This window comes from Buceros rhinoceros, unplaced genomic scaffold, assembly GCF_000710305.1.
Source record: "Buceros rhinoceros silvestris isolate BGI_N320 unplaced genomic scaffold, ASM71030v1 scaffold28616, whole genome shotgun sequence".
In the NCBI taxonomy this organism is placed as follows: Eukaryota; Metazoa; Chordata; class Aves; order Bucerotiformes; family Bucerotidae; genus Buceros; species Buceros rhinoceros.
Window position 1 is genome coordinate 11516 of NW_010416256.1, and position 11517 is coordinate 23032.

At 36.4% G+C, this 11517-nt stretch overlaps 1 protein-coding gene across 1 annotated transcript in view; it reads right to left on the bottom strand.

Moving 5' to 3' along the window:
* Nucleotides 1-9203, bottom strand: part of FEZ2 (fasciculation and elongation protein zeta 2 (zygin II)) — a gene marked incomplete at its 5' end in the record, with an annotated part of 18980 nt that extends 9777 nt beyond the window's left edge. The window contains 4 exons of the mRNA XM_010137755.1: nt 128-208; nt 2974-3242; nt 7641-7785; nt 9087-9203. Coding sequence (XP_010136057.1) covers nt 128-208; nt 2974-3242; nt 7641-7785; nt 9087-9203 — 612 coding nt within the window. The remainder of the gene's footprint in view (nt 1-127; nt 209-2973; nt 3243-7640; nt 7786-9086) is intronic.
* Between the last annotated feature and the right edge of the window lie 2314 nt (nt 9204-11517).

Consider the following 11517-nt stretch of genomic DNA (forward strand, 5'->3'; position numbering starts at 1 on the left):
TGCCAACTGCCTTATTTTATGCTGTCTCAGCATTTATCTTCAACTTCTGTCAATTTTCAAGATCTCAGCTCCTACGGAAAGTGCAGGCAGGTAAAGAATGAGGAAAAGAAAGAAGATAGCCCAGCACCTGTTTCTCTCCACCCGAGTTTCCAAATGTGTGGCGGAAGCCATTCTGTATGACATTTGAGATCCCTTCCATGCTGAAGCGCTAAAAGTAGTGAAAATAGCAGAAAGAAAAAAGGGACAGAGAAAAGTTCAGGAGACTATTAGTCAGCATTTATCAAGACTATAAAAGACGAATGACAAAGACAAGCTCTAAGATGTATTTCAGCACATTTCTATTTTTTCATTCACTGTATTTTTATAATTAAGAAGCAAACCTTTTAATGGCAGATAAGCAGTATAACTACATCAAAATTTAATCAAACAAAAACTTCACACTGCAGACCCAACCATAGCAAGACTTGCCTTTTAAGGCTGCTTCATTATGAAATGTAAAAAACTAGTGGTTTTGACACTATTTATTGACAGTATTTGACACTATTTATTGAAGTGTATTTGACACTTAGTTGACAGTACAATCTCCTTTAAAATTTGTTTGAGCAATACACTTTTAGAGACGTTGCCGTTAACAATTTTTCAGAAACATTGTTCACTGCAGTCATTTGCAGCTCTACCTCTTTAAAATGCTTTATGCTTTCATGCTTCCTTTTCCACAGCTGAAGCAACAGTTAATATTTCATATTTTTCTGTAGTATGATATAATAAACAAAATCAGTTAATAATGTAACCATATTAATTTCAAGCTCTGTTACATGGAATAGAAGTAAAGAAAAATTAATATATAATCCAACAATAGTTTTTTTCTTGAACTTTGCAATTCTTTTTGCTTGCTGGAGCAGACAAGTAAAAAAAAATTCCAAAATTACTTTGATTTTTAGAATGATATAAAAATCAGCAACTGAGAACATCATAAAAAGAAGAAACTGTCAAGTTGCTGGCACAGGTCGGTACAATGTGCACACCTCAGCACGGTTATCTGAATGTATTTACTTGTGGGAGTAAGTAAAAAAGTGCTGGAAAGGTGCTGGAATACAGTATTCATTTGCTTTCTAAAGCACAGCGAGGCCAGTAAACAGACATAGATGTTGCCAAAGCCATCTTAACACTTTAAAGATATCCTTCTTAAAGGAATTGGAATCTTCAAGCCCTGACTATTTTTAATTACTCCTCAGTTTACCCTTGTGAGAAAGGTAAAAGTTTCAGAATTCTAAGAAAGTGATTTAGGCAAAAACTGTCTCAAGGACACATCATTAAAACCTCTATCTAGTAAAATTCAATTATAATACCTACAGGAGAACTGATTTTCTGAGAGTATGAAAATTTAATCCTACTTGCAAATTTTTTATTAAAGTGAGACTTCATTATAGTTTTGGTTAATAAAATTATTAATTTATACATTGTTTATTAACAGAAACTCTCTGTTGACAAAGGTACTTGTATCTGTATGCAGATTCTCACTACTTCCAGAGAGAAGGAAAAAAAAAAAAAAAAGGTGTGTTGAAGGAAGGAAGCTTGCACCTCTTCCTGGGATAAGACTCTCAAATCTGTACTTGGTGATAGTGAAAGCTGTTTTTGAAGGAACTGCACATATGCAGCCTACAGTCTTATTTGGAAGCCAGTTTGTTCAACCCCTCTCAGAAACCAATCTGTCACATCTAGATCTTGAAGCAACCAAATAGGAAAATGTCTTATACTGGGACCACATACAGTTACACTTGAAAGCATCATTCAAGTCTCTAAACTTGAAATGAACCAGAATAGATTATGAATCACGTGACTCAAATTTCAAACAAGTAACTATTTTTCTTTCTAGCTAGAACACCACTTTTTGTATTTCTATGACTGAGAATCAAAAAGGAGTATATTTGAGTTTTTCACTGTGCTCCTGCAAAGGGATGGCAATTCTGTATTGTTTTCAAGACATACACTTTCTTAGAGTTCCATTAAAACACTTTTCATTAGAGTGACAAGATCAGAAGTCCAAGTGGGTTATATCGCAGGTATCTTATAAGTTTAGAAATAGATTCTGAAGAATTAATGTTTCATTACCATTGTTTATTCCTTCTGTTTGAAAAACAAACCCCCAAAACCTTCTGATGTCAAACGAAAGTGTTCTTTCTGGGACTTAGCCAAGATCTACAATACATTAACCACACTTTCTACAACCTGTAAGAGACACTAAGAAATTCTAATATTAATATCCCTCTTAAGTAATTTAAAATTCTACTAGACAGATAAGAAAGAAAAAATGGTACTGACAAGATAATAATCTCATTTCTTTCATTCTCTGTCCCCCATTATTCAAAAATTCTGTTTGAAAGACATTTTTCTTTTTGTTGTTGTGTCCAGTAAAAAATAAACCAAACTATCTCCTCCCTGTACACCTGCACTCCCCTTTGGCCTCACCCTTGTCTCTCATTCAATGTAGCAACTCTTCCACAAGTTTCAAGAGATCCAGAGTCAGACTTTTACTTTTGTCTTAGCTAAAAACTAACATGATCAATAAGTATCTGTACAACTCCACCAACAATAGTACTGAATTTCCTGCAAGACTAACAGTGGTACACACACACTAAAATTCACAGTGAAACTGAACAGATAAATGAGCTTGCCTCCTGATGACAGAACACACAGCAGAACATCCAACAACAGTATTTTTTGCAAAGATATGCTGGTTCCAGGCTAATTTGCAAACAATTAAAAAAAAAAAAAGAGTAGAATAAAACGTTATAAGACCTTGTGAAAACACTAATCTCAACAACAGGAAACGCCTAAGCTTTGGCTGCAACTGAAGGCATGAAAGCAGGTGTACTAGGTATCTTGATACAATCTAGGACAACTACTTCCCATAAAAAAAAACAACAAAAAAAGAATTTTTGAACGTAGAAATAGTTACAAAAATTTTCTTACTGTTCCAGGCATATGACCTCTTTCCTGTTTGCCATTCTGAGGACTACCATTTTTCAGCTTCTTTTTCTTCTTTGCTGTTTCTTTGTGTTCTCTCTGTTTGTTTTGTACTTCAATGAGGACAGAAATGAAACTGTTTTTCACTTCCTTCTCAAATTCCAACTCATCTCGTAGAGCCAGCTGCTGCACCAGTTCCTCAGAATAATCCTTAATCGCTGTCTCGATTTCTTCTAGCAGTTCATTTAACTCAGCAACAGACAATCTTTTAACTCCTACAAATAGTTCATATAAAAAGTAATCCGTCAAGATTTTAAGCGTGAGAATACTTTGGGGTATTACAAGAAAAAAGTGCTCTGAAATTTTTCAAAACAAAGAATTAAATTCTAAAACTACATAGAATAAAACAATATTCCTAGAAGAATAAATGCATCACAGAGGCAACTACCTTAGCAACAAGATTGTTAAATTTCTTCTTATTTCTGAGAAATCTGAGACAATCTGCAAATATGAAGAACATGTTATAGTTAAGGAAGCTGAAGTAAGCACTGAACTTTTGACACCTCTGTTAACTATTACTTCCCACCTACATTTACTGTTCAAATTAAAAGGTCTCCATATATTCTGACACAACAATCAACACTCAGGCATTTCTGGAATCCTTGGATTTTTCACCTACTGTAATACAGAAACTATGAGTGAGGGAATCTTGATGATATTGCTAAGGTATGCATGCATATTAATAAAAGCTTGCGCCAAGCTTTTATGATAATATTTTTACATGCAAATAAACAAAATCATCCACATTTTCTTTCTCCGGGGATTTTAGTCAAAAGCATGGCCTCGTATTGACTGAAACAAAGACCTAGATCAAAAAGAGCTGACAGGATCATTTCAATCAAAAATAAGCACTAATAGTTTTGAGAAACTGGTCAAAGTTAAATCAGAAGCCTGTAACGTCAATTTGGAAACAAACCAAAAAACCCCTCCAGGTTTGCATTTTAAAGATAGTACTGGGTCATGTGTTAGGGAGTGAAATTATGACCAAGAAGAATGTTCTGAGGTTTGCTTGGGCTAAAAGTGGGCATGTTCTCCGGGGAATGCTTTCCATTCCCAGCTGTGGGAATGTGTCAGACTCCTAGGTAGCTAGTTAAGTCCCAGCAGTTGCTATGCTGAAGAACATAGTTTTCATTGGCATTTGAGAAATGGCTAGTGCTGATTACACCGAAGGGTATGACCTGTTTAAGGACACTGCATAAATATTTATAATTATTTGGTTACACTTAATTAGTCTAGTAAACATCATGTCTAAAAAAACTATTATGGGAAAGTGCCTACGGAAATGTTGAAAAATACAAGAATGGCCACAGACTACAAAAAAAAGTATAGCTCTTAGAAGTATTAAAGGTAATAGGTGAAACGTGATTTTTCCTCTCTTACATGACAGCAGGGAAAACTGATTGGAGAAAGCTCCTTGTCACTTACTAAATAAAAAGCAATGAAAACTGTTAGAGAAATTCTCTGGCAAGGAGCTAGCTTTTAGAGTTGCTTTGATCTGTTCAAACACTGTACCACAGCTTATTCTTAAGGATCTAGTTTTCAAGTAGTTTGAACTATCTACCACCTATACTGTATAAACTATTCTAAGTGTGCAGCATGCAGATTACCACCTCAAACACAGATCTTGGCTGTGTCCACGGTCACTGCAGACACTACAATAACTTTTTTGCAAAGTCAGCTCCGGTGCAAGAGCAAATACCAACATCAACACAAACATAAGTAGGGGAAAAAAGGTAAATTCAGCAACAAGATTATCTGGTACTTTGTGCGCATGAGTCACAGAACAGACCTTACAGCCTGTGAAACTGAGTATTCCCTGTGGTAAAAATTAATATGAGTAAGATCCACGTACATTCACGGATGTGTGCATTCAAAGCTCAGTCTAAAAAGCTGAGTCTAAAAAGGTTGCACCACTGTTTTCTCTATGTGAAAGAAGACTAAAGAGAGCACCAGTGAGTCCCAACACTTAAGAATCAGCTTCACAGCCTAAGAAACAATTGTTCCAAAAACAGGAACATATGATCCCAATGCAATCCTAACTTGCTCATGATAGATCAGTTATTGTTATCAAAGCCTACAAAAGGGCTACAATGGAACTACTCAGTGGACACGAATGGAGTCAGAGTAACTCAAAGAGTTATCTGAGTAATTCATCTTTATCAATGATCTGGATGAGGGGATCAAGTGCACCTGCAGATGATACCAAGTTAGGTGGGTGTGATAATCTGCTTGAGAATAAGCAGGGAAGCTTTACAGAGGGATATGGATGGGCTGGATTGATGGGCCAAGGCCAGTGGTAGGAGAGGTTCAATGAGGCCAAGTGCTGGGTCCTGTACTTGGACCACAACAACCCCTTGCAATGCTCCAGGCTTGGGGAAGAGTGGCTGGAAAGCTGCCCAGCAGAAAAGGACCTGGGGATGTTGGTCAACAGCCAGCTGAATATGAGCCAGCAGTGTGCCCAGGTGGCCAAGAAGGTCAACAGCATCCTGGCTTGTATCAGCAATAGTGTGGCCAGCAGGAGTAGGGAAGACATTGTCCCCTTGTACTGGGAACTGGTGAGGCCGCACCTTGAATACTGTGTCCAGTTTTGGGCCCCTCTCGCCAAGAAGGACATTGAGGTGCTAGAGCACGTCCAATGAAGAGCAACAAAGCTTCTGAGGTGTCTAGAGAATCAGCTTTATGTGAAGCAGCAGAGGGAACTTGGGGTTGTTTACTCTAGAGAAAAGAAGGCTGAGAGGAGAACTCATCTCTCTCTACAACCACCTGAAAGGAAGTTGTAGTGAAGTGGGATCTCTTCTCCCAAGTAACAAGTGACAGGACAAGAGAAAATGGCCTCTAAGTTGCACTAGGGGATATTTAGGTTGCATATTAGGAAAATTTCTTCACCTAAAGGGTGGTCAAGCACTGGAACAGACTGTCCAGGGAAGTGGTGGAGTAACTATTCCTGGAGGTATTTAAAAGACCTATAGATGTGGTGCTGAAGGACAAGGATTAGTGGTGATCTGGCAGTGCTGGGTTAATAGTTGGACTCTATGGTCTTAAAAATTCTCTTAAAATGGTTCTAAGATTCTATGAAATGCAGAAGACTGCTTGGATTAAATCTTAGGTATGTGGGCTAATGAACTCACCTGTGTAACCTGAACTGTAATTGGTTTTAATTTTGGACTGTCTTAATACATGTTTTTTCCTATCCAAGAAAAAAGCAAATAGAAGTTTTGATCTCCTGCTCTCAATCCTAAACATTAAGACCTCTAATTTGTCTTATGAAATCCAGACAGTTTCTAGGTAAACCCTGCAACAGTTTCAGAGAGATGCTGACTAATTCTGAAGCAGCTTTGCACACAAAAAAAGGTAGCAAGAGCTTTTCATAAATAAGTGACCTGAAAGACGGGAAAGCAGATTCTCAGAAACTGGCCAAAAAAAAAAAAAAAGGAAGTTAAATTATCTGCCCAAGTAATTCAAGGCACTGTTTGACTTACCTTTAAACCATAAAGATGCAACACACAGACAAACTCCCAAGGCAAAGCAAAATAAATATGATATGAAATACCAAGCAAGCACAATTAGCTCCAAACCTCAGGACATGCAGAATTGTCAGAAAAGCAGGAAGCCCTGCTGAGCAGGATACGCTTTGCTTTCAGATTCCTGAAATTTATGTGTTGAGACAGTTAAGAGTCCAACCATGAAAATGGAATCTCCTCCATAAATCTTACAGAAACTGTAAGTCACGTCACAAAAGGTCAGCCCGTTTTCTGAATCTTCTACAAAATTTATATTGCTGATCAAGACCACAGGAAAGAAAGCACCAAATTTTCTAAGAGGAACCAAGCTAGAAGGATCATCTGGTAAATATTCTTTGTGTTCCTATCACTTTCTATAACTGATTTTGACAAATACACAGATGAAACAAATTTCCATCATGAAATTGGTTAATCACAGGTTTCTTTTACATACAATTCAACTACTACAATCAAACTATACATGTAATTTCTCCTTTCCTTTTGAATAGAGAAGAACAGATTAATTCATTTGAATAGAAGGAGATACAAAGGTCTTGTTCAACTTTTAAGCTTTTTGAAAAGGAAAGGAAGGGAGAGAAGGAAATATATCTAAGGTCCTTAAGGGTAAAGAAAAGCAACAGTTGCCTTATTTTTGTGTTACTGTATATTGAGATACATTGCAATAACTGAAACTGTAGGAAAGAAACACCATTTTCTTTACACTGTGTAACTTTCAAGAGCTTTAGCTAATCTTAAACACAGTGTACGGGACTCAAGAAAGTTTCTCACTTTAAAATACAGAAATTAAGTTTAATAAAAATGATCGACTTAGCACTTTACCGTGAAAAGACCTCATTCCAGTGAATCAGACACCAGTATATTTGCTTTAATTTGAAATTTTATGCAGTTTTATTTTTATTCTAAGAAAGCTGAAAAAGATAAGTCTTCTATATATGTTCCAAGTCTAGCGTATTCTTTCAGAGCATTTTGAAAATATTTCTCAATGCAGATATTTCATAATAAGGACTTGCTATAAATCAAACACAGGGCAAACTTCCTTTTAAACTATTTTCAATAACAATAAGAGCAAAAAACTAAATAAACATCACTTACTCTCTTCATAGCTGTTGTTTGTACTGGATCTCTTGAGTGTTTGAATTTCCTGGGAAAGTATAGAGAGATGATCTGATTGAGTGGGCGTTTCATCATCTTCTGGATCAGGTGATTCCTGCATCATTTCCTCTATTTCTTCAATCACCTTCAAAAAATGAAAACCCTTATGAAAACCCTCCTGCATGAAGAGAAACAGCCTACAATTTGAAGCAAAGATGTTAAGAGCTTAGAGGTTTTTTTACCCTCAATTAGCAAAGATGCTGCTGAATAAAACTACTATCAAGACTGGATGAAAGAGAATCAGCAAAATCATACTGATATTTCCTCCCCATCCTTGCTCTCTGAGAATAATCCTACTTTTTCAAGGTAAGTTGGTGATCTCATAACCAGTAGCGTGCTGAAACTACATGAAGGTACATGTTTCCGCTTAAGATAACTGAACTAAAGAGTGAGCTGGAATATCTTCCCTGAGTATTCAGCTGAACAAAAACAAAATGACAACAAAATCAATTGCTTCCCCACCCCCAATATCACTACACTTCTCTAAGGAAAAAAAAAAAAAATAACCCCTCTGAATAACCTGAAAATCTAGTGATGAGAAGTTTTATGAACTAATCGATGAACTATACATTTATGAACTATAACCTGAAGCTCATTTGCCTCCCTGGGAGAAAGGCCTAAGCCAGACAAAAAGCGTGAGAATGGAAATCCCGTGCACAGAGATCTTCCGCAGGCTAAATTACTAACTGAACAGCTGCATAAATAGCACATCAGTTTGTACAGGTTTAAGGCTGTAGACAGTGCTGAGATCCACCTCACAGTAAGAAAGAGCTGAGGCAGTTCAAGCAATCCTCTCTCATACCCTTCATAACCATGTTCCTCAGAGTTCACAGGTAACCATTTAAACAATAGTAAAATACATTCTCTTTTAAGATCCTAAACCTTACTCAGAAGGGCCATTTTTGAGATAAGTACAATGGATTTGGAACAGAAGCCTTTAGACACTAAGTAATTCAAAAGCTTGGTAGCAGAACCGTTGATCTGCTCTCATATTGGGCTAAAACATCAAAGAATTCTCACTAACCACACAGCTGCATGAAGATACTACTGGCTACAGTCATGCTGGAAAACTACAAGCTCCACAATGCCATCAACATTCTGAAAATGTTTTTGCTTCTTAACATATATTTACTTCAGTAGTATTGCTAACTAATTTGTGGTAAGAAATGTACAAAGATTTCAAAGATGCTAGACTATCAACCTCACCTGAAGCACTGGAATACTTTTAAAATCTGAATGACATAGTACTTTTCTCACACATTATTACAACATTAAATAAAGAACAATCAAGAAGTTTAGCTACGGTGAACAGTAAAGGAGAATGAAAAATAATTAGTCTAAAAGAAAATACTAAACCAATAAGAGTGTCTTTGCTGAATACTTTACCTGCTCTGCTGTGAAGAGTGGTTCATCATTGATGCAGGAAACAATGATAGAATGCATATCCAGCTGTTCTCTCAGCTCCTCATCATCTGACAGGTCAAGGTTCAAATTATCATTTACCTAGAAAGCATGAAAATATGTATACACATTTGTGTGTGTTTATATACATAAAATACATGTACATCCATAAAAACCAAAAGGGAACTAATATTGAATTGTAAGAATAAACAGATTTCTTGACCATAATAATGGAATGAATGATTCTTGCTGTCAAATACCTGGAAACTGAAGTACCTTAACAATGGAAATAAAAACTGCAGCTGGTTAAAGTTAAGATAGCTGTCAGGCTTTACAATCTTTAAATACCCTCAACATAAAAAGACCATATACACAATGCACGGAATATCAGATGTCTACATGGAAGGCAATCAATCCAATGTAGATACCTAAATCTTCAATGAAGGTAGACATTTGTCAGTGTGGAGTGAAAATGTACCTATAATCTCTAATATTACACAAACCTGTTATTTTACATGCTTTGTAGTTCTGCTTTTTCACATAATAAAAGACATGAAAAAAGTTGTTTTAAAAAACAAAGCATGGTTATCACCCCAGATTATTTAAAAAAATATATTGTGGAATATCCCAGTCTTTTCAAAAAAGAAACATAAGTAATGCTGTTCCCACACATTTATCATCAAATTACACTCATCCTACCAAACTGATGATGTACATATAGTAAAAAAAGATTTAAGTCCCCTCCTTAATTAGCCAGCCTTAATCATATTTTACTCTCACACAGTGAAATATTCTAGTTTATTATGAAGCTGTTTACTTTTTCAGCATTTTGTCTGTTACTAGATTCCAGCCAAACCAACCTAGAAAAGCCCTCCAGGCCCCAAAAGCTGCAACTCAAAATCAGTGAAATTTCTGCTTTCACTGATCTTTAGGCTAATTTACAAGCATTATGATTAGCTCTATAAAATCTTTGGTTTTCAATTTTTGTTGTAATTCCTCCAATTTTTGAAGTTTCTTCAGAAATCTTAATAGTTTTGAGATTGATATTGAAGATGCTACTGATACCCCCGGATAGCCAGTCTATAGAGGAAAACAAAATTTGTATTTCTTCAGTCATCAGAATCAAGTCAAATGTCTACCTTTTTTTTTCCCCCCAGCATCTGAATTCCAATAACCGTGCAGTGACAGGGCTCCACTAAGAATATCTGTTCAACTACCTACTGCACAGAAACATCCCAGTTTTGATATTCTTTAATATCTGCAGTCCTCAAATGTTTCTGAATGTATATGGGATTATGACAACTCTGAGACAGTAAGCAAGGACAGCAGTTTATCTAGGAGGTCAGCTTCCCCTCTTGTCATCTCCAGAAATAACGTTTTGAGAGACTGTGATACATATTCTGATAATTTAGGCTAATAAAACACCTAAACCAGCCCAAGCTACAGCTGATGCCAAAAGGATCACCTGGCCTTCCACCTAGCCACACTCCATGCCTGTTTCTGTCCTCACACTCCTACCATGAGTGACCTGTTAGAAGTAATCTAACAAAAATACAATGAACTCGCAATTGCTCAATCCTGACCCTTGTAAGCACTGTACAACACCTCTACCCAACTGCTTCTTTCACTGTCTGAGCCATATAGAAGTGTTCACAGATCTGTGATGTGAAGCAACAAGTATTAGATAGAACAGCCTTATTCACCTTACATTTTTTTCCTACTAAAACAGGAAAAAATAAAATTGAAGCACAAGTTCAACAGCATATTATTAGTTTCTAGTGCATCAAGGAAGTGTTGCTTAGCTGTGAGTAGTCACTGTAAGAAAGCTAAAACAAGCTACTAGTGGTCCGTATGTGTTGTCACATATTCAGAAATACTGCTGAAACAGAGAAGTAGAAAAAAAGTATGTCAAATGCTCCTGAACAGATGGGCTTTACACATTGGAAGGCACGCCAGGTGGAGTGAAAGCTGAAAAAGATTGAGATTTTTTTAACCTACAAACTGATTTACCCTCTTATGGCAGCATACCTAAGATTCTTTCTAACCCAGGTACAGCACTCCACAGTTTTCCATGCAGTTCCTTCGTAACTTCCTGCAAAGAACTTAAAAAAACTACATGAAGCATTTTTTTATATGGTACTTAGTTCCTTATCAAAAAAGCCATCAGTCTACAGTCCATTTATCAGTCACACACCAAGGTCACAGCATGGAGGGTTTTAAGTCTTTTTACTTTAAATGTAAGGATTTAATTACTCTAAACCCACTTAGAAACTCTCAATAAACTCTCCAGTAAAAAATGGAATAAACTCAAGTCAAATTCAGGGGATAATCATCAGACTCATATTCTACATCAGGTAGGATGTTTGAAAAGAAACCCAAAGGAGGCTCAAAACAAATTCAAGAAGCATTACCAATC